The sequence below is a fragment of the Tursiops truncatus genome, chromosome 21 (assembly GCF_011762595.2).
Source record: "Tursiops truncatus isolate mTurTru1 chromosome 21, mTurTru1.mat.Y, whole genome shotgun sequence".
In the NCBI taxonomy this organism is placed as follows: Eukaryota; Metazoa; Chordata; class Mammalia; order Artiodactyla; family Delphinidae; genus Tursiops; species Tursiops truncatus.
The window spans coordinates 32,855,189-32,879,840 of NC_047054.1; the positions used below are offsets into that span (position 1 = coordinate 32,855,189).

The 24,652-nt window shown below is 45.4% G+C and overlaps 1 protein-coding gene across 11 annotated transcripts in view; it reads right to left on the reverse strand.

Annotated features, from left to right (window-relative positions):
• The window catches only part of SLC20A2 (solute carrier family 20 member 2), a 104,999-nt gene that overhangs the window by 7,938 nt on the left and 72,409 nt on the right, over nucleotides 1–24,652 (reverse strand). For 9 of the 11 annotated variants that reach the window (XM_073798733.1, XM_019921358.3, XM_019921363.3 and 6 more), the window contains 5 exons: nucleotides 21,087–21,203; nucleotides 16,089–16,292; nucleotides 14,240–14,807; nucleotides 6,015–6,200; nucleotides 4,675–4,759 (listed from right to left, as the gene is read on the reverse strand). In XM_073798733.1, the coding sequence (XP_073654834.1) occupies nucleotides 4,675–4,759; nucleotides 6,015–6,200; nucleotides 14,240–14,807; nucleotides 16,089–16,292; nucleotides 21,087–21,203 (1,160 nt within the window). The other 2 variants (XM_073798735.1, XM_073798734.1) reach the window with 2 other exon arrangements.

Sequence of the window (24,652 nt, forward strand, 5' to 3'; positions counted from 1 at the left end):
AAAAAATTGGAAATAGAACTACTATATAATCCAGCAATTCCATTCATGGGTATTTCTCCGAAGAAAATGAAAACACTAACTTGAAAAGATATGTGCACCCAATATTCACAGCAACGTTATTTACATACAAGAGCCATGACATGGAAGCAACGTTAAGTGTCCATCAACAGATGAATGGATAAAGGAGAAGTACTGTGGCACAAGGGAATATTACTCAGCCATAAAAAGGAATGAAACGCTGCCATGTGCAACAACATGGATGAATCTGGAGGGTATTATGCTGTGTGACATAAGTCAGAGAGACACAAATACTGTATGCTTTTACTTATATGTGGAATCTAAAAAATAAGACAAATAAATATAACAAAACAGAAAGAGACTCACAGAATCAGAGAACAAACTAGTGGTTACCAGAAGGGACAGGGGTGGGGAGAAGGGTAAGAGATGAAGGGGATGAAAAGGTACAAACCACTAGGTATAAAATAAATAAGTTATAAGGGCATAATATACAGCACAGGGAATATAATCAACATTTTATAATAACTTTGTATGGAGTATCATCTATAAAAATATTGGAATCTAAATGTGTCTCTTATTTGTTTATGTGGTGTTTAAATAAATTTTTTTTTTTTTTTTTTTTTTTTTTTGCGGTATGCGGGCCTCTCACTGTTGTGGCCTCTCCCATTGTGGGATGCGCAGGCTCAGCGGCCATGGCTCACGGGCCCAGCCGCTCCACGGCATGTGGGATCTTCCCGGACCGGGGCACGAAGCCGTGTCCCCTGCATCGGCAGGCGGACTCTCAACCACTGCGCCACCAGGGAAGCCCTAAATAAATATTAACTCTGACATTTAATGCAAATACTTTCTCAATCAGTATTTTGCTTTCACTTTTAAGTTTCTAATTTCATGCAATATAATACGCTACGCTTTTCTTCTGTGATTTATCCTTAGCTTGAATATTTGATAAATTCTCATTTATTTTAAATTTTCTAAAATAAAATTCTATTTTATTCTAAATTTTAAAATAGTTTAAAAACATCAAGCCATCAGACATATGTTCACGTATTTTGAGAACTGTGGGTCTGCTTTTATTTTTCTAGGGTGATAGCCAGTTACTCAACTTCAATTATTAGTTAAAATTTTCCTGCCCCAAACTATATGCTCATATATACTAGGTTCTATCTCTGGTCTATCTACTTTTTTATACAAGTATCTAATTTTTTATTATTGTGGTAAAATACATAATGCAAAATTTATCATTTTAACAATTTTTAAGTATACAATTTAGTGGCATATAGATCCTCATTGTTTGGCAGCCATCACCACCATTTATCTGCAGAACTTTTTTGTCATCCCAAACTGAAACTCTCTGCCCATCAGCCCTCCTTCTCTCCACCCTCCTGCCTCCTGTTTCCTTATAGCAGACTTCCTATCTGCTGAGGCTACTCCCTCTTCATCGCTTTTCTCTGTAGATCATTTTATATTCTTGCTAATTTAACCCACCAAATTAACTTTAGCCTTATTTTGGAAAGTTATGAGAAAAATTTGGTTGGGCTAGTGTTTGAGGACTTTCCCACCCAGTGACACAGTGTGTCTCACATTCAGGTTTTCTTTTACCTCTGAGCAAAGCTTTGTGCCTTTTTCATGTACATCATTCACTTTACTAGGGTTTTCAAATGTCTTTTTGGCATGTATTTCAACAGATGATCGTACGTTGTTTTCTAATGGATCGCTGAGCCGTGTGTTATTGAAGACGTCTGTAAACACCCATCTGTTGAGCCCTGTGAGGGGCCAGCCCTGCACAGGCACCAGCCCTGCCCTGTTCGGAGCCTGCATTCTGATCATCCAGATCAATGTGGTCCTGCTGAAATGTTCTTTCATGATATTGTTGATGTCATTTACTAGCATCTTAAAGTTTTAAAATCAACATTCATATGTAAACACAGCTTTCATTGTTTGTGATGTTTTTAATCAGGTTTCGGTATTAGGGTTATTCAGTATATGTTTTATAGACCAAACTGGAGAGTTTCCTGTTTTATTTTGTTTTTTTCTCCTACATTATGGAAAGTTCATATAATGTGAGAATTATCTATTCTTTTAAGATGGAAAAGATTAGCCAGTGAATCCATCTACAACTGGAGTCAGCAGTGGCCTCCTCCTTTTTGCCTTTTCAGGTGAGAAGAATTGTTTTTGGAGAACTTCCTTAATTTCTTCCTATTGCTCTGGTCAGTGTTTCCACTTTTTTTCTACTTTTTGTGTCACATTTATTTGACATGTATATTTTTGCAAAAAATAATTCATTTTACAGAGGTTTTCAAATCCTTAGCATACAGCTATATGGTTTTATATTTTAAAATTCTCTCCCAAATCTGTTATGATGACTTTCTTCTTTCTAACTTAATTCCCCTCCCTTCCTTTTCTAAGAATTTGATGTTATTTTGTTAGTAAACACTTTCCTCTCCCCTTCTCCTTCACTAGTTTTGTTTTAAAATTTATTTTGCTTTTATATCCTTCTTGCTGTTTCCTGAGAATTTTTATTGTTCTGAACTTTTTATAAAATACTAATCTGAATGTTTGGTTCTTTTATTTTCCCTTTGCTCAATTAAAGCATGTAAATATATGAATTTTTATCTGAGCATAAGTTTGCTATATATACACACACGGACACGCAATTTGTTTTTTTCTCTTTTCCAAGAAATCTATGATTATAATTTTTAAACTCCTTGATTCAACTGTTACTTAAAAAGAGCATTTTAAAATGTCCAAGGGGATACTTCCTTTTTTCAACATATATTTTTAGTTTAATTTATTTGGGATTAGAGATTGTGTAGAATATCTGTTCTTATTTTATAAATTTAGTTGTGATTTTTATCATGGTCTTCTGAATTTATGACTAATTTTTATAAACGTTTCATGATACTTGACAAGAAGGCATAAAAATTTGATATATATTTATTAATTATACTGCTATAAATCAAATCCATTATATTCCTAAGTACTTCTGTCTTCTTCATTTGTCACAGACTTAGACACATTAATTTCTGAGCTCTAACAGCTTTTGCCTTATGTTTTTAGTTGTTATGTTATTTGGATCACAAGGGGCCCAGAGTCCCATGTCTTCACTACTGATGAGGTCTTTTGTTGATATAAGGTGGTATTCTTTGCTGCGTTCCGACTTGCTTCTTAATAAGTTGAGTGTGTTTCCAGATTAAGTCCACCACCAGGCACTAACAGCAACAGAATTACTGAGAAGTAGGGGAACCAGACAGCGTCGATATTACGAGTCATCTAAGGTAGCCCTTTCATCTCCAGATTAGAAACTGAAACCTAGAGGCTAGTGGCCCTATTTGTACTTATTTTTTAAATTGAAGTATAATTGATTTACAATGTTGTATTAGTTTCGGGTGTACAGTAAAATTATTCAGCCATATATATATATATTTTCAGATTCTTTTCCATTATAGGTTATTACAAGATATTGAGTATAGTTCCCTGTGCTATACAGTAAGTCCTCGTTGTTTATCTATTTTACATATAGCAGTGTGTATCTGTTAATCCCATACCCCTAATTTATCCCTCTTCCTCCGTTACCCCTTTGGTAACCATAAGTTTGTTTTTTATGTCTGTGAGTCTGCTCCTGATTTGTAAATGAGATCATTTGTATCATTTTTTAGATTCCACATATAAGTGATATCATACGGCATTTGTCTTTCTCTGTCTGACTTACTTCACTGAGTATGATCATTTCTAGATCCATCCATGTTGCTGCAAATGGCATGATTTCATTCTTTTTTTATAAGCCTTTCACATTTAGCGGTGCTTGTTTACAGACACACTGGTTGGAGTTTTCAGGCTGTGTGTAAATGGAGAGCCCATCACTGTCTTGGTCACTGCAGTACCCTTGGTGCCCAGAGTGGGAATAAACAAGCTTTTCAGGAATGACAGGAATCTATGAACCTAGGAAAATCTGCAAGCCGCTTTTGCTTTGTTGAAGTTGTTGGTGGGTATATTTGTATACAGGGGGCCCATTGGAGATATTTTAGAATTCCTCCAGGTACTGGGCAGCCCTGGGTTACAAGGCCTGGGTTCCAGCCCTGGCCCACCCCGGGGGTCCTTGGGTAACTCCCTGAAACTCGCGGGGCCTGTTTCCTCTTCCTTCATCTTTAAGGTTCCTTGTGGCTCCAACAGCCCAGGTACTAGACAAGGAATTCCCTCTCCCACTGAGTTCTAGAGCACATGACAGTGGTTAATATCATCCGGAATTCACTCGAAGGCAATTGAGTCACTTCGGCCACCTTATATTAGAAAAAAGAACTGAAACAACCGTGTCTTACGATTCCATGGAAACGATTTCTGCCTACTTCTGTCCCCCTGTCAAATCCTGGGCCCCTGGGCCTACAAACACGGTTCGTGGACGCACAACCTCAATGCAAAACCCACTGTGGAAACAACGAGAGAACCAGGGCATGTGGAAGGAGGGCAAGCTCCCGCCGGGCACGCGTGGAGCGGCCAGGTCTGCGGGACGGGAGGCGATCCGAACCGCTGCCGGCGGTAAGGGCCGGGATTTGCCCCCGGGACACCCCACCGTGACTCTTCCACCGACCGCGTGCCGAGCGCTGCCCGAGCTCCCCTCGGCCCCGGGTGACCAGGCAGGACGCGCGGGCGCCGGCCTACCTTGCAGTGCGTGGTGCTGACGGGCAGCCCGACGTTGGAGGCGGTGACCACGGTGAACGCTGAGGCCAGCTCGATGGTGAAGCCGCTGCGGAGGAGACAGGGGATGCGTCACGGGCGCCGCCGGTGGCTCGCCGGCCCTGGGTGCCCAGGCCTCACCAGGACGCTCCTTGGGTGGACTGCGTCCCACGGCATCAGCAGAACCAGGGACTGCGGCATGGCGGCAACATGGCACCAACGCTTGGCATGAGGCTGCTTGCGGCCCTAAGGAGCCTCGTTTTCCCGGTATGTTTCCAAAAACCACACCCTGTAGGAGCTGGGTCAGAAATTCCTGCTGAGCCGAAGACGGTGAATTGTCATGTCTAAAGTGGCGCAGGGAAACTACGCTCTCATTTTTAAAATGTGTACGTATCATAAAGGAGTGAATTTTTTCTCAGATCACTAATTTTTCTTCAAATCAATCTTGTAAGAGAATCATTCATTAAAATGACTTTCAAGGGGGAAAAGATCTCTTACAATAGGTAGTTCCAAGTTTTATCTGTATTTGGAAAGTTCTCCTGTGAATTTGTTATTTAACCAATAGCTCTAAAGCAGTGGTCCCCAACCTTTTTGGCACCAGGGTCCGGTTTGGTGGAAGACAATTTTTCCACAGGGGGATGGTTCAGGCGGTAATGCGAGCCAGGGGGAGCCATGGGGAGCCACGGGGAGCGGCAGATGAAGCTTCACTGGCTGGCTCACCCTCGCCTGCCACTCACCTCTTGCTGTGTGGCCTGGTCCCTAACAGGCCACGGACCGCTGCCGGTCTGCGGGCCAGGGGTTGGGAACCCCTGCTCTAGAGGATACACACTAGAAGGACCATAGGAAACAACGTGGGAGTCTCCAAACCCCACCCCAGGGCATGGGCACCCCGCCTGCCGCCTGCTGGCTTAGCCCAGGAAGCAAAGGAAGGATGTAGAGTAAACCTTGAAGGGCAGCAGCGGACAGCTGCCTGCAGCCAGCAGGTGGAGCTGGTGAGCAGAGGATTTTCGGGAAAGGCAGGCCCAAGAGCCCTTTTCTCCCTCCTCGCCTGCTCTCTGGACCTCAGGCGGGGTAAGGGCAGTGGGAGTGTGGGAGGGGAACAGGGTGCGGGTGTGGCTGCAGGTGGATTCGCTTTTTCTCTTCCCCTCCTGCTTCTCCCTCCATTCCCATCCCTCCCACTCCCACCCTCATCTTGTGCCACCGCTGAGCAGTGCATGAGGGACGGGTGAGGATGGCGCACGGGGAGCCCGCTGCAGACCCGGCTGTGCAGAGAGCCGCGCTGGGACGTCCAGACACACCCACTCCGCGCCGCCCCGGCGGCTTACCTGGACGGCGTGATGGGGGTGAGGTCCTTCCCCATGGTCTGGATCACTCTTCTCCCCCAAACCCAGAGGCCTGTACAAATTCCAACCCCTCCGTAAAACAGCAGCCAGACGGGAGTCACTGCTTCTTGTAGGACCGCACCTTGTTCATAAATCAGCCACAGAGCTACCAGGGGACCAATGGCATTACTGGGAGGAAAAAAGAGGTTAATTGTACAAACATCGTACATGCATACAGATGACGCTGTACATGACATGCAGGGACTTCTCTTCTTGAGAACAGCCCATCTGTCGCATTTGGGGCTTGCCTATGTAATCTACAGGTGATAAAAATGATTTAGTAACTTGCTTGGTTGTGGTTTAAAAAAACAGAAAGTTTACCGTCTTGACTATTTTTAAGTGTACAGTTCAGTAGTGTGAAGGATAGTCACACTGTTGTGACACAGGCCTCCAGAACTTTTCATTGTGGAAATCTGAAACTCTGTACTCATTAAATAAGAATTCCCTTTGCCCCTGTCCCACCCCCGGTAACAACCGTTTAACTTCATCTCTGAGTTGGAGTAGCTCTGCGAGGTTTCTCCTTAAGTGCAAGTGTATGGTATTTGTCTTTTTGTGGCTAGTTTATTTCACTTAGCATAATGCCTTCAAGATTCATCCATGTTGTAGCATATAACAGAATTTCCGTCCTTTTTTTTTTTTTTTTTGCGGTACGCGGGCCTCTCACTGTTGTGGCCTCTCCCGTTGCGGAGCACGGGCTCCGGATGCGCAGGCTCAGCGGCCATGGCTCACGGGCCCAGGCGCTCCGCGGCATGTGGGATCTTCCCGGACCGGGGCACGAACCCGCGTCCCCTGCATCAGCAGGCGGACTCTCAACCACTGCGCCACCAGGGAAGCTCCTCCATCCTTTTTAAGGTGGAATATTCCACTGTGTGTGTATGTGTATACATACGCACACACACACACACACATACACATACACACACACACACACACACACACACACACACACACACCATATCTTGTTTAGCCATTCATCTGTTGATGGACACTGGGGTTGCCTCCACGTCTTGGCTATTGTGAATAGTGCTGCTGTGAACACGGGTGTGAAAATGTCTCTTTGAGACCCTGCTTTCCATTCTTTTGGGTATATGCCCAGTAGTGGGATTGCTGGGTCATATGGTAATTCTATTTTTAATTTTTTGAGGAATCTTCAGACTTTTCCACAGTGGTTACACCATTTTATATTCCCACCAACAGTGCACAAGAGTTCCAATTTCTCACATCCTTGCCAACACTTATTTTGTTTTTAGAGTAGCCATCTTAATGGTTGTGTGATTTGTTAATTTTTTTTTTTTTCTGGTTGTGTTGGGTCTTTGTTGCTGTGCACGGGTTTTCCCTAGTTGCGGTGAGTGGGGGCTACTCTTTGCTGCAGTGTGTGGGCTTCTCATTGCGGTGGCTTTCCTTGTTGCGGAGCATGGGCTCTAGGCACATGGGCTTCAATAGTTGCAGCACACAGGCTCAGAAGTTGCGGCACGCGGGCCCTAGAGTGCGCAGGCTTCAGTAGTTGTGGCATGTGGGCTCTAGGGCACACAGGCTTCAGTAGTCGTGGCACGTAGGCTCAGTAGTTGTGGCTCACGGGCTCTAGAACACAGGCTCAGTAGTTGTGGTGCAAGGGCTTAGTTGCTCTGCGGCATGTAGGATCTTCCCGGACCAGGGATCGAACCCATGTCCCCTGCATTGGCAGGCGGATTCTTAACCACTGCACCACCGGGGAAGTCCCTAATTTTTTTAAAGTACTGAAAAATCACAAGAAGTGGATACAAATTCTTTTTTTTCTTCCTTTCTTTCTCTATTTCTTTCCATTTTCACTGCCAGCACAGCTACTAACATTAGCTACCAATTTGGGGCAGCTGTGCCAGCCTCCCCACTATGGGATCACAAACATTATTGCTAATCATTAGTTCTCAGGCCCACCCCTTAAACTGGCTATTGTCACTCCCATTTTACTGATGAGAAAACTGATGCCAAAGTCATGTCCCTAGCAGGAAGCAGAACTGGGATGTGAGCTGAGGACTCACTCAGGTGCTCACCCCTCCCCCAGGCCCCCTCTCGTCACTCAGGCCCTTGGCAGGCAGGCACTGACTTTCCTGGGGGGTGCCACAGCTTTTTTTCTTTTTTAAATTAAGACTTTATTTCTTTAGAGCAGTTGAAGATTCATAGCAAAACTGAGGGGAAGGTACAGAGGTTTCCCATATACCCTCTGGTCCACACATGCATAGCCTCCCATCATCAACATCCCCACGAGAGTGGAACATTTGTTACAACCGATGAACCCATACTGACACATCAGAATCATCTGAAGCCCATCGTTTACAGTAGCGTTCACTCTTGGTGGTGTACATTCTATGGGTTTAGACAAATGTATAATAAATGACATGTATCCATCATTAGGGTATCATACAGAGAATTTTCACTGCCCTAAAAATCCTCTGTGCTCTACCTATTCATCCCTCCTTCCCACCCCAACCCCGGATCTTCTGTCTCCATAGTTTTGCCTTTTCCAGAAAGTCATATAGTTGGAACCATACAGTATGCAGCTTTTCATACTGGCTTCTTTCATTCAGTAATATGCATTTAAGGTTCCAAGCATGTAATTTCATGGCTTGATAACTCATTTTAGTGCTGAATAGCATTGTGTAAATGTACCAGTTTTTATCAATCCACCTACTGAAGGACATCTTGGTTGCTATGTTTTGGCAATTTTGCATAAAGCTGCTATAAACATCCATGTACAGGTTTTTGTGTGGATATAAGCTTATCAGGATAAATACCAAGGAGCACGACTACTGGATGGTACAATAAGAGTATGCTTAGTTTTGTAAGAAAGTGTCCCACTGTCTTCCAAAGCAGCTGTACCATTTTGTATTCTCACCAGAAATGAATGAGAGTTCCTGTTTCTTCACATCCTTGCCAGCACTTGGTGTTGTCAGCTCAGTTGACCGTCATATTTATGTGGGTCTATTTCTGGGCTCTCTATTCTGTTTCATTGATTTATCTGTCTGTTCTTTCACCAATACCATACTGTCTTGTTACTGCAGCTTTACTAGCAAGCTTGAATTCGGGTAGTATCAGTCCTTCAAGTTTGTTCTCCTTCAATTTTGCATTGGCTATTCTGGTTTTTTTGCCTCTCCATATAAACTTTAGAATCAGTTTATCAGTATCCACAAAATAACTTTCTGAGGTTTTGATTGGGATTGCATTGAATCTATAGATCAAGATGTGAAGAACGGACATCTTGGCAATATTGATTCTTCTTATCCTTGAACATGGAAAATCTCTCCATTTATTCCATTCTTTGATTTCATCCATCAGTTTTACAGTTTTCCGCATATAGATCCTGTACACATTTTGTTAGATGTATCCCTAAGTATTTCAAGGTGCCAGTGTACATGGTACTATTGTGTTTTTGAATTTCAAACTCCACCTGTTCTCTGCTAATATGTAGGAAGTGATTGATTTTTGTATATTAACCTGTATCCTGCGTCCTTGTTATAATTGCTTATTAGTTCCAGGAGTTTTTTTTTTTTTTTTGGTCAGTTCTTTCAGATTTTCTACATAGATGGTCATGTCATCTTCAAACAAAGACAGTTTTATTTCTTCTTTCCTAATCTGTATACGTTTATCTCCCTTTCTTGTCCTAGTGCATTAGCTAGAACTTTCAGTACAGTTTTGAAAAGCAGTGCTGAAAGGGGACATCTATGCCTTGTTCCTGATCTTAGTGGAAAAGCTTTGAGTTTCTCACCATTAAGTATGATATTAGCTGTAGTTTTTTTGTATTTTTTATCAAGTTGAGGAGTTCCCCTCTATTCCTAGTTTACTAAGAGTTTTTATCACGAATAGGTATTGGATTTTGTTAAATGCTTTCTTCTGCATCTATTGATATGATCATGTGACTTTTTCTTTTTAGCCTATTGACATGATGGATTACATTAACTAATTTTCGAATGTTGAACCAGTCTTGCATACCTCAGAGAAAGCTCATTGGTCATGCTGCATAATTCTCTTTATACATTGTTGGATTCAATTTGCTAATCGTTTGTTGAGTTTTTTCTTCAGCGAAGTTCATAAGAAACACAGGTCTATAGTTTTCTTATAATGTCTTTCACTGGTTTTGGTACTAGGGTAATGCTGGCCTTACAGAATGAGTTAGGAAGTATTCCTTTTGCTTCTATCCTCTGAAAGAAATTTGTAGACAAGTATAATTTCTTCCTTAGATATTTGGCAGAATTCATCAGTGAACCTATCTGGGCCTGGTGCTTTCTGTTTTGAAAGGTTATTAATTATTGATTCAATGTCCTTAATAGATATAGGCCCATCAGATAGTCTATTTCTTCTTGTGTGAGTTTGGGCAGTTCTGTCTTTCAACGAATTGGTCCATTTCACCTAGGTTATCAAATTGGTTATTCATAGTATTCCTTTTATAGTATTTTGTAGTATTATCCTTTTAATGTCCATAGGATCTATAGTGATGTCCCTCTTCCCTTTCTGATATTAGTAATTTGTGGTCTCTCTTTTTCTCTGAGTTAGCCTGGCTAGAAGCTTATCAACTTCATTAATATTTTCAAAGAATCAGCTTTTTGTTTCATTGATTTTCTCTATTAGTTTCCTGACTTCAATTTCATTTATTTCTGCTCTAATTCTTATTATTTGTTTACTTCTGCTTACCTTGGATTTAATTTGCTCTTCTTTTCCTATTTTTCTAGGCTGGAAACTTAGATTGATTTTATTATTATTTATATTATTATTTATTATTTACTGATTTTATATCTTCCTTCTTTCCTAATATATGAATTCAATGCAATTTGAACCAGTCTTGCATACCTCAGAGAAAGCTCACTTGGTCATGCTGGATAATTCTCATTATACATTGTTGGATTCAATTTGCTAATAGTTTGTTGATCCACCTGCCAACGCAGGGGACACAGGTTCGATCCCTGGTCCAGGAAGATCCCACATGCGACGGAGCAACTAAGCCCACGCACCACAACTCCTGAGCCTGCACTCTAGAGCCCACGAGCCACAACTACTGAAGCCTGCGTGCTGCAACTACTGAAGCCCACATGCCTAGAGCCCATGCTCTGCAACAAGAGAAGCCACCGTAATGAGAAGCCCGTTTACTGCAACGGGAGTAGCCCCCGCTCGCCACAACTAGAGAAAGTCCGTGTGCAGCAATTCAATTCAATTTTCTTCTAAGCACTGTTTTTGCTGCTTCCCACAAATTTTGATGTGCTTTCATTTTCATTTAGTTCAAATATTTGAAAATTCCTCTTGATATTCCTTCTTTGATCCAAGTGTTATTTAGAAGTGTGTTGTTTTTTGTTTTTGTTTTTGTTTTTGCGGTACGCGGGCCTCTCCCGTTGCGGAGCACAGGCCCCGGACGCGCAGGCTCCGCGGCCATGGCTCACGGGCCCAGCTGCTCCGCGGCATGTGGGATCTACCCGGACCGGGGCACGAACCCGTGTCCCCTGCATCGGCAGGTGGACTCTCAACCACTGCACCACCAGGGAAGCCCTGTTACAGTGTTTTGATCTCCAGTGTTCTTTTTGGTTCTTTCTTAGGATTTCCTTCTCTCTGCTCACCTTGCTCACCTAATGGATGCCTACTTTATCCATCAGAGACCTCAGCCTATGAATCGTAGCTGTTTTCAATTCCTCATCTGATAATTCCAACATCCCAGCCATGTCTGGTTCTGAATTTTGCTCTGTCTCTTCAAATTGTGTTTTTTGCCTTTTGGTATGCCTTGTAAATTTTTCTTGATAACCAGACATGATCTCCTGGGTAGAAGGAACTGCTGTAAATAGGCCTTTAGTGATGTGGTGGGAGGTCTGGGGATGGAGAAGCCTTCCTTTGATGAGGTCTCGGTCTCTCAGTGAGCCTGTCCCTCTGGACTGTGAACTTCACAAGTGTTTCTCAGTTTCTGCTTCCCCCTTAAGTGGGACAGGATGGCTCGAGGTGGGTGCTTCCCTTCGCCCAAGCGGAAGGCGAGGGAAGTCTGGAGTGTATTTCCCCTCCCCAGGTCAGTTAGGCTGTGGTAATCCCCCTGCAGGCTGGGCTCTGGTGACCTGGTTTCCCCTGGGAGCGGGCCTGGTTAAGCACACAGTTGCTCTCTTCTGTCAAATGCTTTCCCTCCCCCGACAGGAGCAGGAGGGGATTTCTCTTCCCTGACATTCACTGTGAGGACCTGGTACAGCTCTTGGACGTAAAACTCACAATATCATGGGGTCCCCCTACCATGGGTTCCCTGGAGCCTCTAACTCTCTACTTGTCCCCCCTGAACCTCCAGGGTCCATCATTCCAGTCCAGGTTTCCCTGGTTCCATGGCAGCTTCCACTCCTGAGTCACTCTTCCAGGACTGTCTGTCCCTCCAGTCTTGGGGGCAGTGGTTTGTCCTGTGTCCTCCTCTCCTTTCTGGATCCAAGAAGAGTTGTTGATTTTTCAGTCCATTCGGTTTTCTCCTGTTGTTAGGGTAGAGTGACAACTTCCAGGCTCCCTATGGGCTTTCAACAGCCTCTGTAGCTCTCAGCCCACCCTCCACTCTGCAGACTGAGTCACGAAGAGACAGCTCCCAAGCCCGCTTCTCTCCAGCTGTGTGACTCTGGGCAAGAAAGTCACATTTCTGAGCTTCAGATTCCCTGTCTTTGAAGGATACCACTTAGGACTGCAAAGGACTGCTCTGAGGAGGGTTAGGGTAAGTTACAAGTGGTTCAGCTCTGAGCCCTGGTACAGACTTGGTAACTTCTTCCTGAACGAACAGAAGCCCCCTCTTCACATCACACTATTATTTCTAAAACCTTGCTTTCATCAGACCATATCCCTGCTCAAAAGCCTCAAAAGCAGCCCCCAAACTGCAAACAGTTGCTCTAAACTCTGGTCACCTATAGCAGCTACCACCTAGACTCTTCCTCTGGCCTTTAAATGCTGTTTTGAGGTGTTCTGTTACTTTTCTACGTGTATGTCTTTCTTGTCTCCTTAACTGGAATTTAAACTCCTAAAGGACAGGGACCCAATTCATAACACTTTGACAGTACCAGGCTTTCAATAAAGAATTTGTGGATAAAGAGGAGGAAGTGGGCTGGTGGGGGAGGGCAGAAAAAAAATTATTAAGAGGAGACAGAACATGGTGCCCCCAATTAAATAACATGGCGACCCCTAGACGACACTGAGCAGAACATAAGATGTCCAGGCCTCTCCTCTGGCACAAAGACTTCTTTTAAAAAGAACAGAAACGCTGGTGCACGTGGGTAGACAGTGTAAAACAGAGTCATATAACTGAGCAAAAACACAAAAGCAACAACGGCATGTTTTCCTGATTTGGACAGAAACATTAGCCTGTGTGATAACTATAATAATAGTAAGAGTGAAAATGTAGGGATATTGATTATGGGAGAGCACTGTCTTGAGCTTGTTATATAAAGCAACTCACTTAATCTTCACAGAAATCCCATGTGGTTGGTACTAGCTTTACTCCCACTTCACAGATTGGGACACTGAGGCTTTGGGAAATTCAGTGACTGGTCCGGAGCTGCCCAGCCAGTGAGAGGGGGGTAGAGACTACACATTCGGGGCTTCCACGACCCGCCGACCTGAGCGTCTCCACGCTCTTGCTTGTGGCTCTTCCCGGAACCCCACCCCCACCCCCAAGGCATGTCCTACCTCGGGCCCTCGCATCTGCTGTCCCCTCTTCCGGAATGTTCTCCTACAGACGAGCACACGGCTGCGCCCTCAGCCCCTGCAGGTGTCACTCGGTGAGCCCTCCTGACCTGAGCAGCCGTCCAACACGGCAGCCCTCCAGGGGTCCCACACCCCTTTCTACTCTTCTCTTCCCTTTAACGCGTGTCACCGTCTGGCACACTACAGGAGCTACTTATTCACAGGTGACCCTTGAACAACTCGGCGGAAATCCAGGTACTGCTCTCTCTGACTCAACCCCTCTCTGGCTCAAACCCCACGTCTTCTGATAACGCGTGTTGTGATCTCCGATCCAACACAAACCTTCCCCCACACCTAGTTCATTTAAAGATCCGTGCAGTGAAGATGCGGGTGCTACACTCGTGGGGGAAAAGCCCATGTCGGTGGACCCGGGCAGTGCAGACCCGCGAGGTTCCAGGGTGGCTGTGTGTCTGCCGTGCGCCTCCCCCCCGCCCCGCCCGCGTGCCCTGGGCACTGACCTCACGTCGTTGCCGCCGTGCGCGAAGGAGCCGAAGCAGGCGGTGAGGACCTGCAGGAAGTGGAAGAGCAGGTGGACCTCGGCCGAGTCCTTCTCCTCCTTCTCGTCGTCCGCCGCGTCATCGCGTGGCGGCTCGGGCTCGGCCAGCGGGGTGGCCAGGCGCACCTCCACGCCGCCCTCCTCGGCCTCGATCTCGGCCTCTGCCACGGCGTTGCAGTAGCTGGAGTAGCTGTCGTAGCGCAGCCGCCGGCGGGAGTAGGCCACGGCGTCGGCCACCAGCTTCTCGCTGTCCTCGGGCGCGGGCGCGTCGCCGCGGCGCGTGGCCAGGCCGGGCAGCCCGCAGATGGCCGCCGTGTAGCACGTGTAGCTGTTGTTGCGCCGCAGCAGCCGCGGGGCCCCGTCCGGCGCCGGCCGCTCGTCGCGGATGCGGTGCAGCAGGTCCTTGTAGAGACCCGAGTCCTTGTGCACCGTGTGATACACGTGGCCGTCGCCGCGCGCTGGGCCGTCGAAGCCGAAGGTCCCGTTAGACACGGGCGACTTGGCGCCGTGTGTCATGGACAGCGCCCGGCCTGCAGGGGGACAAGGGGACAGACTGAGAGCCGAGGTCATCTGGGGAAGGCGGGGTAGCGGATGCTTTTGCTTTTTCCCACGTGCTCCATTTTCTAACTTGACTATGAAGGCCCTGCAGTATGGTTCAAATAAAAAGGGAAACTTGGAAACATACAACAAAGGGTAAGTAAAACTAACATGGTAGTTAAAAAATGGTGTTACGGTCTCTTAAAATGCGTCTTCCAGAAATCACGGTAGCATTCTCTCCTTTTCTAGGAACCAGTAAAAGGAGGATTCCCTGTAAGGAGCTCATTTTACAAAAAACTTCATGTAAGAGGGACCCAACCCAGACCCCTGTGAGATACACGCTGTAGGTGCTCCTTAAAAATATGACACAAATGGACTCATCTATGAAACAGAAACAGAATCACAGACATAGAGAACAGACTGGTGGTTGCCAAGGGGGAGGGGCTGGGGGAGGGTTGGAGTGGGAGGTTGGGATTAGCAGATGTAAGCTATTACATAGAGAATGGATAAACAGCGAGGTCCTACTGTATAGCACAGGGAACTATATTCAATATCCTGTGATAAACCATAATGGAAAAGAATATTTTAAAAAAAGAATGTATATATATGTATAACTGAGTCACTTTGCTGTAGAGCAGAAATTAACACAACACTGTAAATCAACTATACTTCAATTTTTTAAAGAGAGGCCAGTCTGGGCAGTCAAAGGCGGATCTGTCAGATCAGTGGGCAGTTTGTTTGCCTTCTTTGGCCAAGTCCCAAACGCAGCCTGGAAATCGGTACCAGTGCCCCTGCAGGGAGGTGGGCCAGGCAGACGCTGGTGCCTGCCCATCACTGTCCAGAGATGCTGTGGGACAAAGGAACGCCCCCCCAAGATGGTCCTGATGGTTTCTGTGATTCTCTAGTGGGACCCCCTCCCGTTCCAATGTCAGCTTTCGCTCTGCGTCTTCCAGGAGGAAGGTGTTTGTATTAAGCTGGATAAACCGACCTTCCGATCTCCAGCAGTTAGGTGACTGCACGTGGAAGATGCAGGTGAGGCACTCAGAGGGGTGGTACGGGGGGTCTGGGTGCCGCTGGGAGACTGTAGGTAAATGGCTCTTGGAGGAAAATCACAGGACACGAGTAAGCCTGCTCTGCGACTGCCTGGTCCCTGAGGGCTCTTTAGCGCCTGGGTTTTCTCAAAGCAGAAACCGGGGGACACTTGTGTGCACTGGAGGCTCAGTGCCACACGCAGGCCGGCAGGCCCAGCGCCACCTCAGCCCCCGGGGTCTTACCGTATGGTACGCGGGGGTGGTGTCCCCCTGTCGTGCTTTCTGAGGTCCCGGACGGCTCCGCGGCCGACCCGGTGAGGGGGACGGTGCTGTCGTCATGAGCCCTGGCACCCGGTAGCTCTTTAAACACTGGGGACTCCGCTTCCTGAATTTTGTTGAGGCTTTCATCAGAGACTCGCGATAAAGCACTTTCTTTTTGTAATTTGCCTGAAGAAAATAGAGTCATAACTGAAAATTCTGTCAGAGAATTCTTGTTACTGACAAATGAATACAAAAATAAATATTTGACTTGTTATGTACTTACTTTGGGAATGAAGAAAAAAGTTAGACAAAATAAAGTGGAGAGTTCAATCATCTGGGAAACACAGGCTAGAAAACTCAGCTATGGAGGGAAAGATGGAGGCTTAGGCCTGAGTTATCTCATCCAAGACCAACAAAAAAGACAGGATTAGATTGATTCCCAAGGTAAACATTCTGTAAATACTACAACCATCTAGACTGGCCTTCTATTTTCTTAAACTAACCTCAGAATCCCTGAAATGTTTATCCTTTTTGTCTTCAAAGATACTGTTATAGTCTGCTTGGTTTTCTTCTGTTCAGTAAATGACTGCTCTCAGATTTCTTCAGGCCACCAAATCTTCGGAAACAAGTAAATCATTTTCCTCAAAAGGAACAGAGAGGGCTTCCCTGGTGGCGCAGTGGTTGAGAGTCCGCCTGCCGATGCAGGGGACACGGGTTCGTGCCCTGGCCTGGGAGGATCCCACATGCCGCGGAGCGGCTGGGCCCGTGAGCCATGGCCGCTGAGCCTGTGTGTCCGGAGCCTGTGCTCCGTCCGCAACGGGAGAGGCCACAACAGTGAGAGGCCCGTGTACCGCAAAAAAAAAAAAAAAAGAATGCTCTCCAGCTTTAAACTGCTTTTCAAAAATCCCTGGTTTCTTTTGAAAGTAAAGGATTTCTAAAAGTAAGCAGAATCTCTCTGTTCCTTTTTTTTTTTTTTTTTTTTGCAGTACACGGGCCTCTCACTGTTGTGGCCTCTCCCGCTGTGGAGCACAGGCTCCGGACACGCAGGCTCAGCGGCCATGGCTCACGGGTCCAGCCGCTCCGCGGCATGTGGGATCCTCCCGGACCAGGACACGAACCTGTGTCCCCTGCATCGGCAGGCAGACTCTCAACCATTGCGCCACCAGGGAAGCCCGAGAGCATTCTTTTTAATCAAATCTGGTGTGTGGTGCTGGTGACTTATGACCTTGTTTCCTCACCTGAGCGGATGTCTAAGCTCTTACCTACCCAACTGAAATGGAGACATTCTCGGTTCCTCTGCTGAACACACTCAGCATCACCTCTATTTCTATACTTACCTAGATAGTCAGATACAAGATAGATTTTTTAAAAACTAAATTTGTTATGTACTGCAAGGAACAAAAAAGTGTGCATACAGATCTCTGACCTCAAGTTGCTTACAATCTAGATGAGAAAAGATAATATTTGTAAAGATTATAATAACAATTTTTAAAAAACACTTTTTTTTTTTTTCGGCCTCACTGCACAGCTTGTGGTATCTCAGTTCCCCAACCAGGGATTGAACCCGTGCCCCCCTGCAGTGGAAGCGCGGAGTCCTAACCACTGGACCGCCAGGGATTTCCCCAAAAAACCTGTTAACACATGAAACAGGTATTATTATTTTCTCTCCTTTATAAACAGCAAACTGAGGCCCAGAGAGATTAAGTCATTTGCCGAAGGTCACATAGGTAGCAAAATGCAGTCGGTTTACTCTCTGTCCACGCCCTTAACCACAGTCTGTACTTAAATTAATAGAAAAAGATATATATATACTGAAATGTCAAAATACATGGCATTGACCAAAAAATCTCCTGGGAAGCCAGTATGGGTAGTGATGTCAGTTTCCTGCTGTAACATTATAGCCTAAATGTGGAAGAAAAGATTTTACGGCCCATTTCACATTAAGGTTCAGCTATTAGAAAAAGCCTTTAGACATCAGAGCATTTAAGTCTAGTTTATCACTTCCCATGGGGTTAAGTCAGCCAAGCAGGGTGTTTAAGGTGGGCTCCTTCTCAGCCTGGAGCGGGAACGGCTACACAGGAGACGGAGCAGCAGCTGGTTATCAATCTGGCTTCACTACTCAGTTTCAAGTTGTATGTATTCATGCCGTTTTTTATTATTAGTTTTTAGATCTACATGCAGTAAATTGGCTCTGTCTGTGTGTGTAGAACCTTGAGTCTAACAAATGTCTAGATTCCTACAGACAGTCCACAAGCAGGATAGGGAAGGGTTCCCTCAGCCCCTGAAGCCTCCCTGGCAGTCAGCCCCTCTGCCCACCCCTAGCCTGTGACAACCGCTCATCTGCTCTCTGGCCCTACAGTTTTGTCTTTTCCACATGTCATATAAACGGAACCATAAGACACGAGCTTCTGAGGCTGGCTTCTCTGACCTGGCATGATTAGTGCATCTGAGGCTCACCCAAGTTGTTGCCGGTTTCAGTAGCTCACTCTTCTTCACTGCCAGGTAGTGTTCTAATACATGGATGTATTTATTTACATAAATACGTGCTTGTTATTCGTTCTGCGGATAATCCGTGCTGTTTCTAGTTTTTGGTGATGGCAAATAAAGTTGCCATAAACATTCATAGCCAGGCTTTTGTGTGAATTTAAATTTGCATTTCTCTAGGGTAAATACCTAGGAATGGGTAAGTGTATATTTAACCTTATGAGAAACAGCCAAACTGCTTTCCTGAGAGGCTGCACCATTTTGCATTCCCACCAGGAGCACACGAGCATTCCAGCTGCTGCTCAGTCTGTAACTTGTCTTTTTAAATTCTCTTAATAGTGTTTCTCACAGAGCAACAGTTTCTAACCTTGAAGTGCGATTTACCGACTTCTTTTATGAACTGTTTTTGGTATCATATCTAAAAACTCTTTGCTTTACCAATGGTCTCCAAAGTTTTCCCTTTTTTGTCCTAAAAGTTTTATAGTTTTCTGTTTTACATTTTTATCTATGATGCATCTTGAGTTAATTTTTACAAGGTGTAAGGCTTAGGTCAAGGTTCTCCTTTTCGCATTCAATATCCAACTGTTCCAATACCATTTATTGTAAGGACTATTCTTCCTCCATTGAACCGACTTTGTATTTTGTCAAAAATCATTTGCCCACATATATTTGCGGCTCTGTTTCTGGACTCTACTCTGTTCTGTTAATCTAGATGTCTCTTCACCAATTCCACACTTTCCTGTAGCTTTATAGTAGCTCTTAAAGCCAAGCAGTACAGGTCTTTCAAATTTACTCTTTTCCAAAATTGCTTTGGCTATTCCAGTTCCTTTCCCTTTCCATATAAATTTTTAAAGTGACTTGTCTAAATCTACAAAATATCCTGCTGGGATTTTTATTTAAATTGTGTTAAATGTATAGATTGATTTGAGACAAACTGACATTTTCCGGTATTGAGTCTTTGCGTTCATGAGCATGGTATGTCTCCTCATTTGTTTTGTTCTTTGAAATATGGGTTTCTCAAATTCAGATATATCCGTATGAACGTGCGATTGTAAGGTACACTCTGAGGCCAAAATTAAATACTTCTTTTCTTTTGAGAGCCCTGTAAAAGGCTCTGTGTGGCCTCCAGACTTGGAATTCAATCATGTTGCCACTGACAGGAAAATACCTCCTGCAATTTTCTAAGCCACAGTCGTCGTCTTTTTTTTTTTTAATTGCTTTCATTGAGGTATAATTTCCATACAGTGAAATTTGTACATTTTAAATGTTCAGGTAGATGACCCGTGACAAATGACTAGAGCCTGTAACTACTCCCCAATTAACAGAGTCCTGCAAAGTGCCTCCTGTCCCTAAAGTTCCCTCCTGTCCCTGCAAAGCTCCATCCTGTTCCTAGAGCTCCCTCCTGTCCCTGCAAAGTCCCCTCCTGTCCCTGGAAAGTTCCCTCCTATCCCTACAAAGCTCCCTCCTGTCCCTGCAAAGCTCCCTCCTGTCCCCGCAAGGTCCCCTCCTGTCCCTAGAGTTCCCTCCTGTCCCTGGAAAGTTCCCTCCTGTTCCTACAAAGCTCCCTCCTGTCCCCGCAAAGTCCCCTCCTGTCCCTAGAGTTCCCTCCTGTCCCTGGAAAGTTCCCTCCTGTTCCTACAAAGCTCCCTCCTGTCCCTGCAAAGCTCCCTCCTGTCCCTACAGAGTTCCCCTCCTGTCCCTGCAAAGTCCCCTCCTGTCCCTGCAAAGTCCCCTCCTGTCCCTGCAAAGTCCCCTCCTGTCCCTAAAGTTCCCTCTTGTCCCTTGTGCCCCTTTGCAGTCGGTCTCCAGCAACCAGTGGTTTCTCCCGCTGTGGATTACCGTTCCCTGGAATCACGCAGTATGTACTCCTTTGTGTCTGGCTTCTCCCGGTACTTCTCCTCTTTACTGCTAATTCGTCTTCTATTGTATGAATAGACCATAATTTGGTTATCCATTCGCTTGTTAATGAGCATGCCGGTTGTTTCCGTTTTTTGCCTAGTATGACTGACCAATTTGTGTACAAGTCTTTTTATTTCTCTTGGATAAATACCTAAGAGTGGAATTAATGGGCCACATGGTAAATGTTTGCCTAAGCTTACAGGAAACTGCTCAACTAACTTCCCCCATGGCTGTACCAGTTTTTATTTCACCATAAATATATGAGAATTCCAGTTATCACACCTGTAATCTAGTCTTTCTACCTTTAGCCATTCTTGAGGGAGGGAAGTGCTACCTGACTGTGGTGTTGATCTGTATAATCTCATGTTTCTCAGCAGGCAGTTACCTTCCATTAGCCATGGCAACTAGGACCTCACTGTCACCTGGGTCCCAAGTTACCAAGGAAAAGTTTGAGCCAGAAAGCCGTCAGGAGCCACAAGCCAAGGACTGGCCTGATCTCGGTGTGCGTCCCTCTGTCAGTCAGGATCACCGTGGACGACAGCGAGGGCTCAGCAGTCAGAGCACTCTTGCAGATCAGAAGAACGGCAAAGCCCTTACCTGCTATCTTTCTCCGCATCCACGGACACACACAGAGCCACACGAAGAGGGCGAACAGCAGCGCGACCCCGAAGGAGATGAGCACAATCGCCCACATGGGAAGGACCAGGCCCAGCACTGGGGATAAAGGGGATACTTCTCAAACGTTGGGCATCACGTCCACATACCTGCCGTTCCCCAAACCTGAAACGAACCACCTGGATTCCGTGTTTAATAAAACTCTCAACCAAAAAAGATGTGCTAGGCTTTCAGGGCGTACAAAGCTGTGTGTTTAAGACACACAGCTTTGCAAATATGTGGTTAAATCAGTAAGTAACCTAATTATTAAAAATCGACCAACTTGGCACAAACGGCATATTAAGTTGGGAATAAACCCATTTACAGTATTATCTCAATATCTAAATTCCTGAGTGGACAAACAGGGGTAACAAAGGGTCCGTCTTCCCTCCTAGTGCCCCCGCCCCCGCCCCCGGGCAGCGCCAAGCCCAGGGCTGCAGCAGGCACAGCAAGGCGGGCAGCTGCCTCTTTGGTTTCTCAATAGTCAGCAGCCCGGCTTTAAATGGACATGACGCTCAGATCACACACACGAACCTTTTTTAACGTCAGATTAAATTGAGAAACAGCAGACACAGGAAGAGTCTGCTGCCCCCTTCGTAAGTGCCTGAAAGCAGGGCATAAATTTCTTGTGAGAAACGTGCCTTCCTTGTTTCAGGAAGAGCAAAGTGACCCTCACCACTGGAAACAAGGCACCAATACCAAGATAAGTCTGCACAAACAGACCTTGCTAAAATAACCGTTCTATTCTGTTTCCTCCTGTATTTCCTAGTCACTTTCCATAACTGATCACCCTTTGTCAAAATGGTATATAAGTCCCAAAGTCTAACTGCTTCTTTGCGTGTTCGTGTCTTTTCTGTGAAGGCCTCCATATGCATAAATCAACCCTTTCTACTGTTAAAAATAAAATAAAATAAAAACTTAGATAGCAAAGTTTTTTAAAAGGACACCGACTTTGAAACTCAACTCTTCTTTGAAGTGTCAACTCATGGAATTACAACATAGAAAAACTTTTCATTACTATCCAGTCCAGCACACGAAGTGGCCATTCCATCAGCCAGTGAAAGTACGGAGGGTGGAGAAGCATCAGGCTTCCTAGCCCCGTGGGCCCCAGAGCCCAGCTCTCCCGGCCGCACAGGCGTGACCCACACACACTCACAGGTGCACCCTTGCACAGGCACAAAGATATAGGCACAGGAACACTCACTACAGCATTATTTGTAATGGGAAGAATTTGCAAGACGACTGATACACGCATCATTCCATGGAAACGTTGTCAGTGTGGTGCAGAGCGTAAAAATGAGGTCGGTCTAAACGTACTCATGAGGAAAGAGGCCCGCGATCTTAAGTAAAAAAGGCCATCTGGACCATGGTGTGTGTACCATGACCCAATTTATGTTTAGAAGAGAAAACAACCCCACACATACACTCCTACCATATGTGTGAATAGAGAGAAAAAGTTCTGGAAAGAATCAGTGGTTCCTCCTGTGGAGAGATGAGAAATTGGAGGGGGCTCTCCCTTCTCACTACATATACTTTTGTACTGTTAACTTTGAAAATTTATAATGGGCACACACTTTTGTAAATTGTTAAACTGTTTTTCGAAGTTTGAAAGGAGTGAACTATTTAAACCTTTGCTCTTAAACAAATCTCTAATGATACAGGCTCTGTTAGTTACACCGTTAGCCACTCTGTACATACAGACCAACTTACAGTTACTCAGGTAAGGTATTATTAGACATCTTGGTAATGGTAAGAGGGAGAACAGGTAGTTAATACTCTAACTGGGGAGTCAGAATTAACATATATAAATATAAAAAGCAAAAAACCAAGATCACCCAGCCTTAGTACAGCGGAGGGGCCACTGGTGGCAGCAGACACTCAGCGGTCAGGCCGCTCCACCCTCCAACGCCCGATTACACCAGAAAGCATACGGCCCCGTGCAGGGCTGCACTGAGGCACCCGGCAGCCCTGCTCCAGGCCCCGCTGTGGCCTCGGACCCGAGGCTTGGAACTGCTTGTAGAACCACTCAGGCTGACCTCACTGGCCACGCTCACGGCCACGGCTTCCTGCTTCTGCTTCATGTCTCCGTGCCAGCGTCTGATACATGTGGTAAAAGACCACTCCAGAGCTGTTTCTTGCTAACCGAGTGGTAACTGTTAATTACCAACATCAAACTGATGAACATCAACACCAACTACAGCTTAAAAACACTTGGCTTTTGAAGAGGTTTCACGGTTTCCTTGGTGGTTCCTGGTTCCGTTGATGATAAAATTGTTACTTGGGCTACTTTTGGCTTCACTGCGTGAACTTGATCTAAGACAGGCGAGCTCTGGGTACTCTGGGGAGGGGATGCAGTTTGGGAGCTGGATATAGGAATATTTAAACGAGTGAATACTTTTGCCCCCAGGCCCCGTTTGCTTCCTTCCCTGCCGAGCAGCGCTCACGACAAGGCAGGGCAGGGCTGCTCTACGGGCGCCTTCCAGGCCCGTCTCCACGCTCTCCGCGGAGGTCACGTGAGTTCTGGAGGGTGTCAGGACCCACATCCGAAAGGGAGGAACTGAGGCCGGCTACACGACTTCTGATGCTTCTCTTAGACATTAAGCCACAATGTCACCTGACCCTTGAACCTTCACCATCACAACTACCTTCACCATCGGTTTGGCCTGGGAAGTGGCCAAGAAGGTCCGAAGCCACCCTCTGAGTCACAAGAACTGGACGGGAGGTCAGGGGCTCCACACATCACTGAGGGTGGAAGGGGTGGGAGACAGAGGGAAAAACCAAGGGTGTGAAGCACAGCAAAGGAACCAGGAAAGCGGGGGCAGTCATCCGTGGTGAGTAAGAGAGGAGAGAGGAACAGAACGGGGACAGGACTTGGGTCTTACCAAATTATTATGCCAATTTAGTAAATTAACAGAGCATCAGAAGTGCACAGGATTGACGTACATACAAAACAGAAAAAGACTCACAGGCACAGAAAACAAACATGGTTACAAAGGGGAAAGTGGGGGGATAAATTAGGAGTTTGGGGATTAACAAATACACACTACAATATATAAATAAGGATCTACTGTAGAGCACAGGGAACTATACTCAGTATTTTGAAATAACCTATAAGGTTAAACCTTACAGTAAAAGAACCTGAAAAAGAATATGTGTGTGTGTGTGTGTGTGTGTGTGTGTGTGTGTGTGTGTGTGTGTGTGTGTGTGTGTGTATATATAACTGACACCTGAAACTGTACACGTGAAAAAAAAAAAGCGCACCAGGATTTACTTTTAAAGCCTGCATATAAGAAATGCAGACTGACAGTTACGGGATGCAGCTCTAAACTGTACTAAATACATAAAATCAACTTTCATGGATAAAAAAACAATTAAATACAAAAATCCAGCACGGAAAAGCCTTTGAATCAACGTACCTCCAGGGGAAAACTTTTTTTCTCCTGAAAATTCAAGGTTGACCTTTTCACAACAAAATTTTTGACAAAAATACTTCGCACTGATCAGCCTTC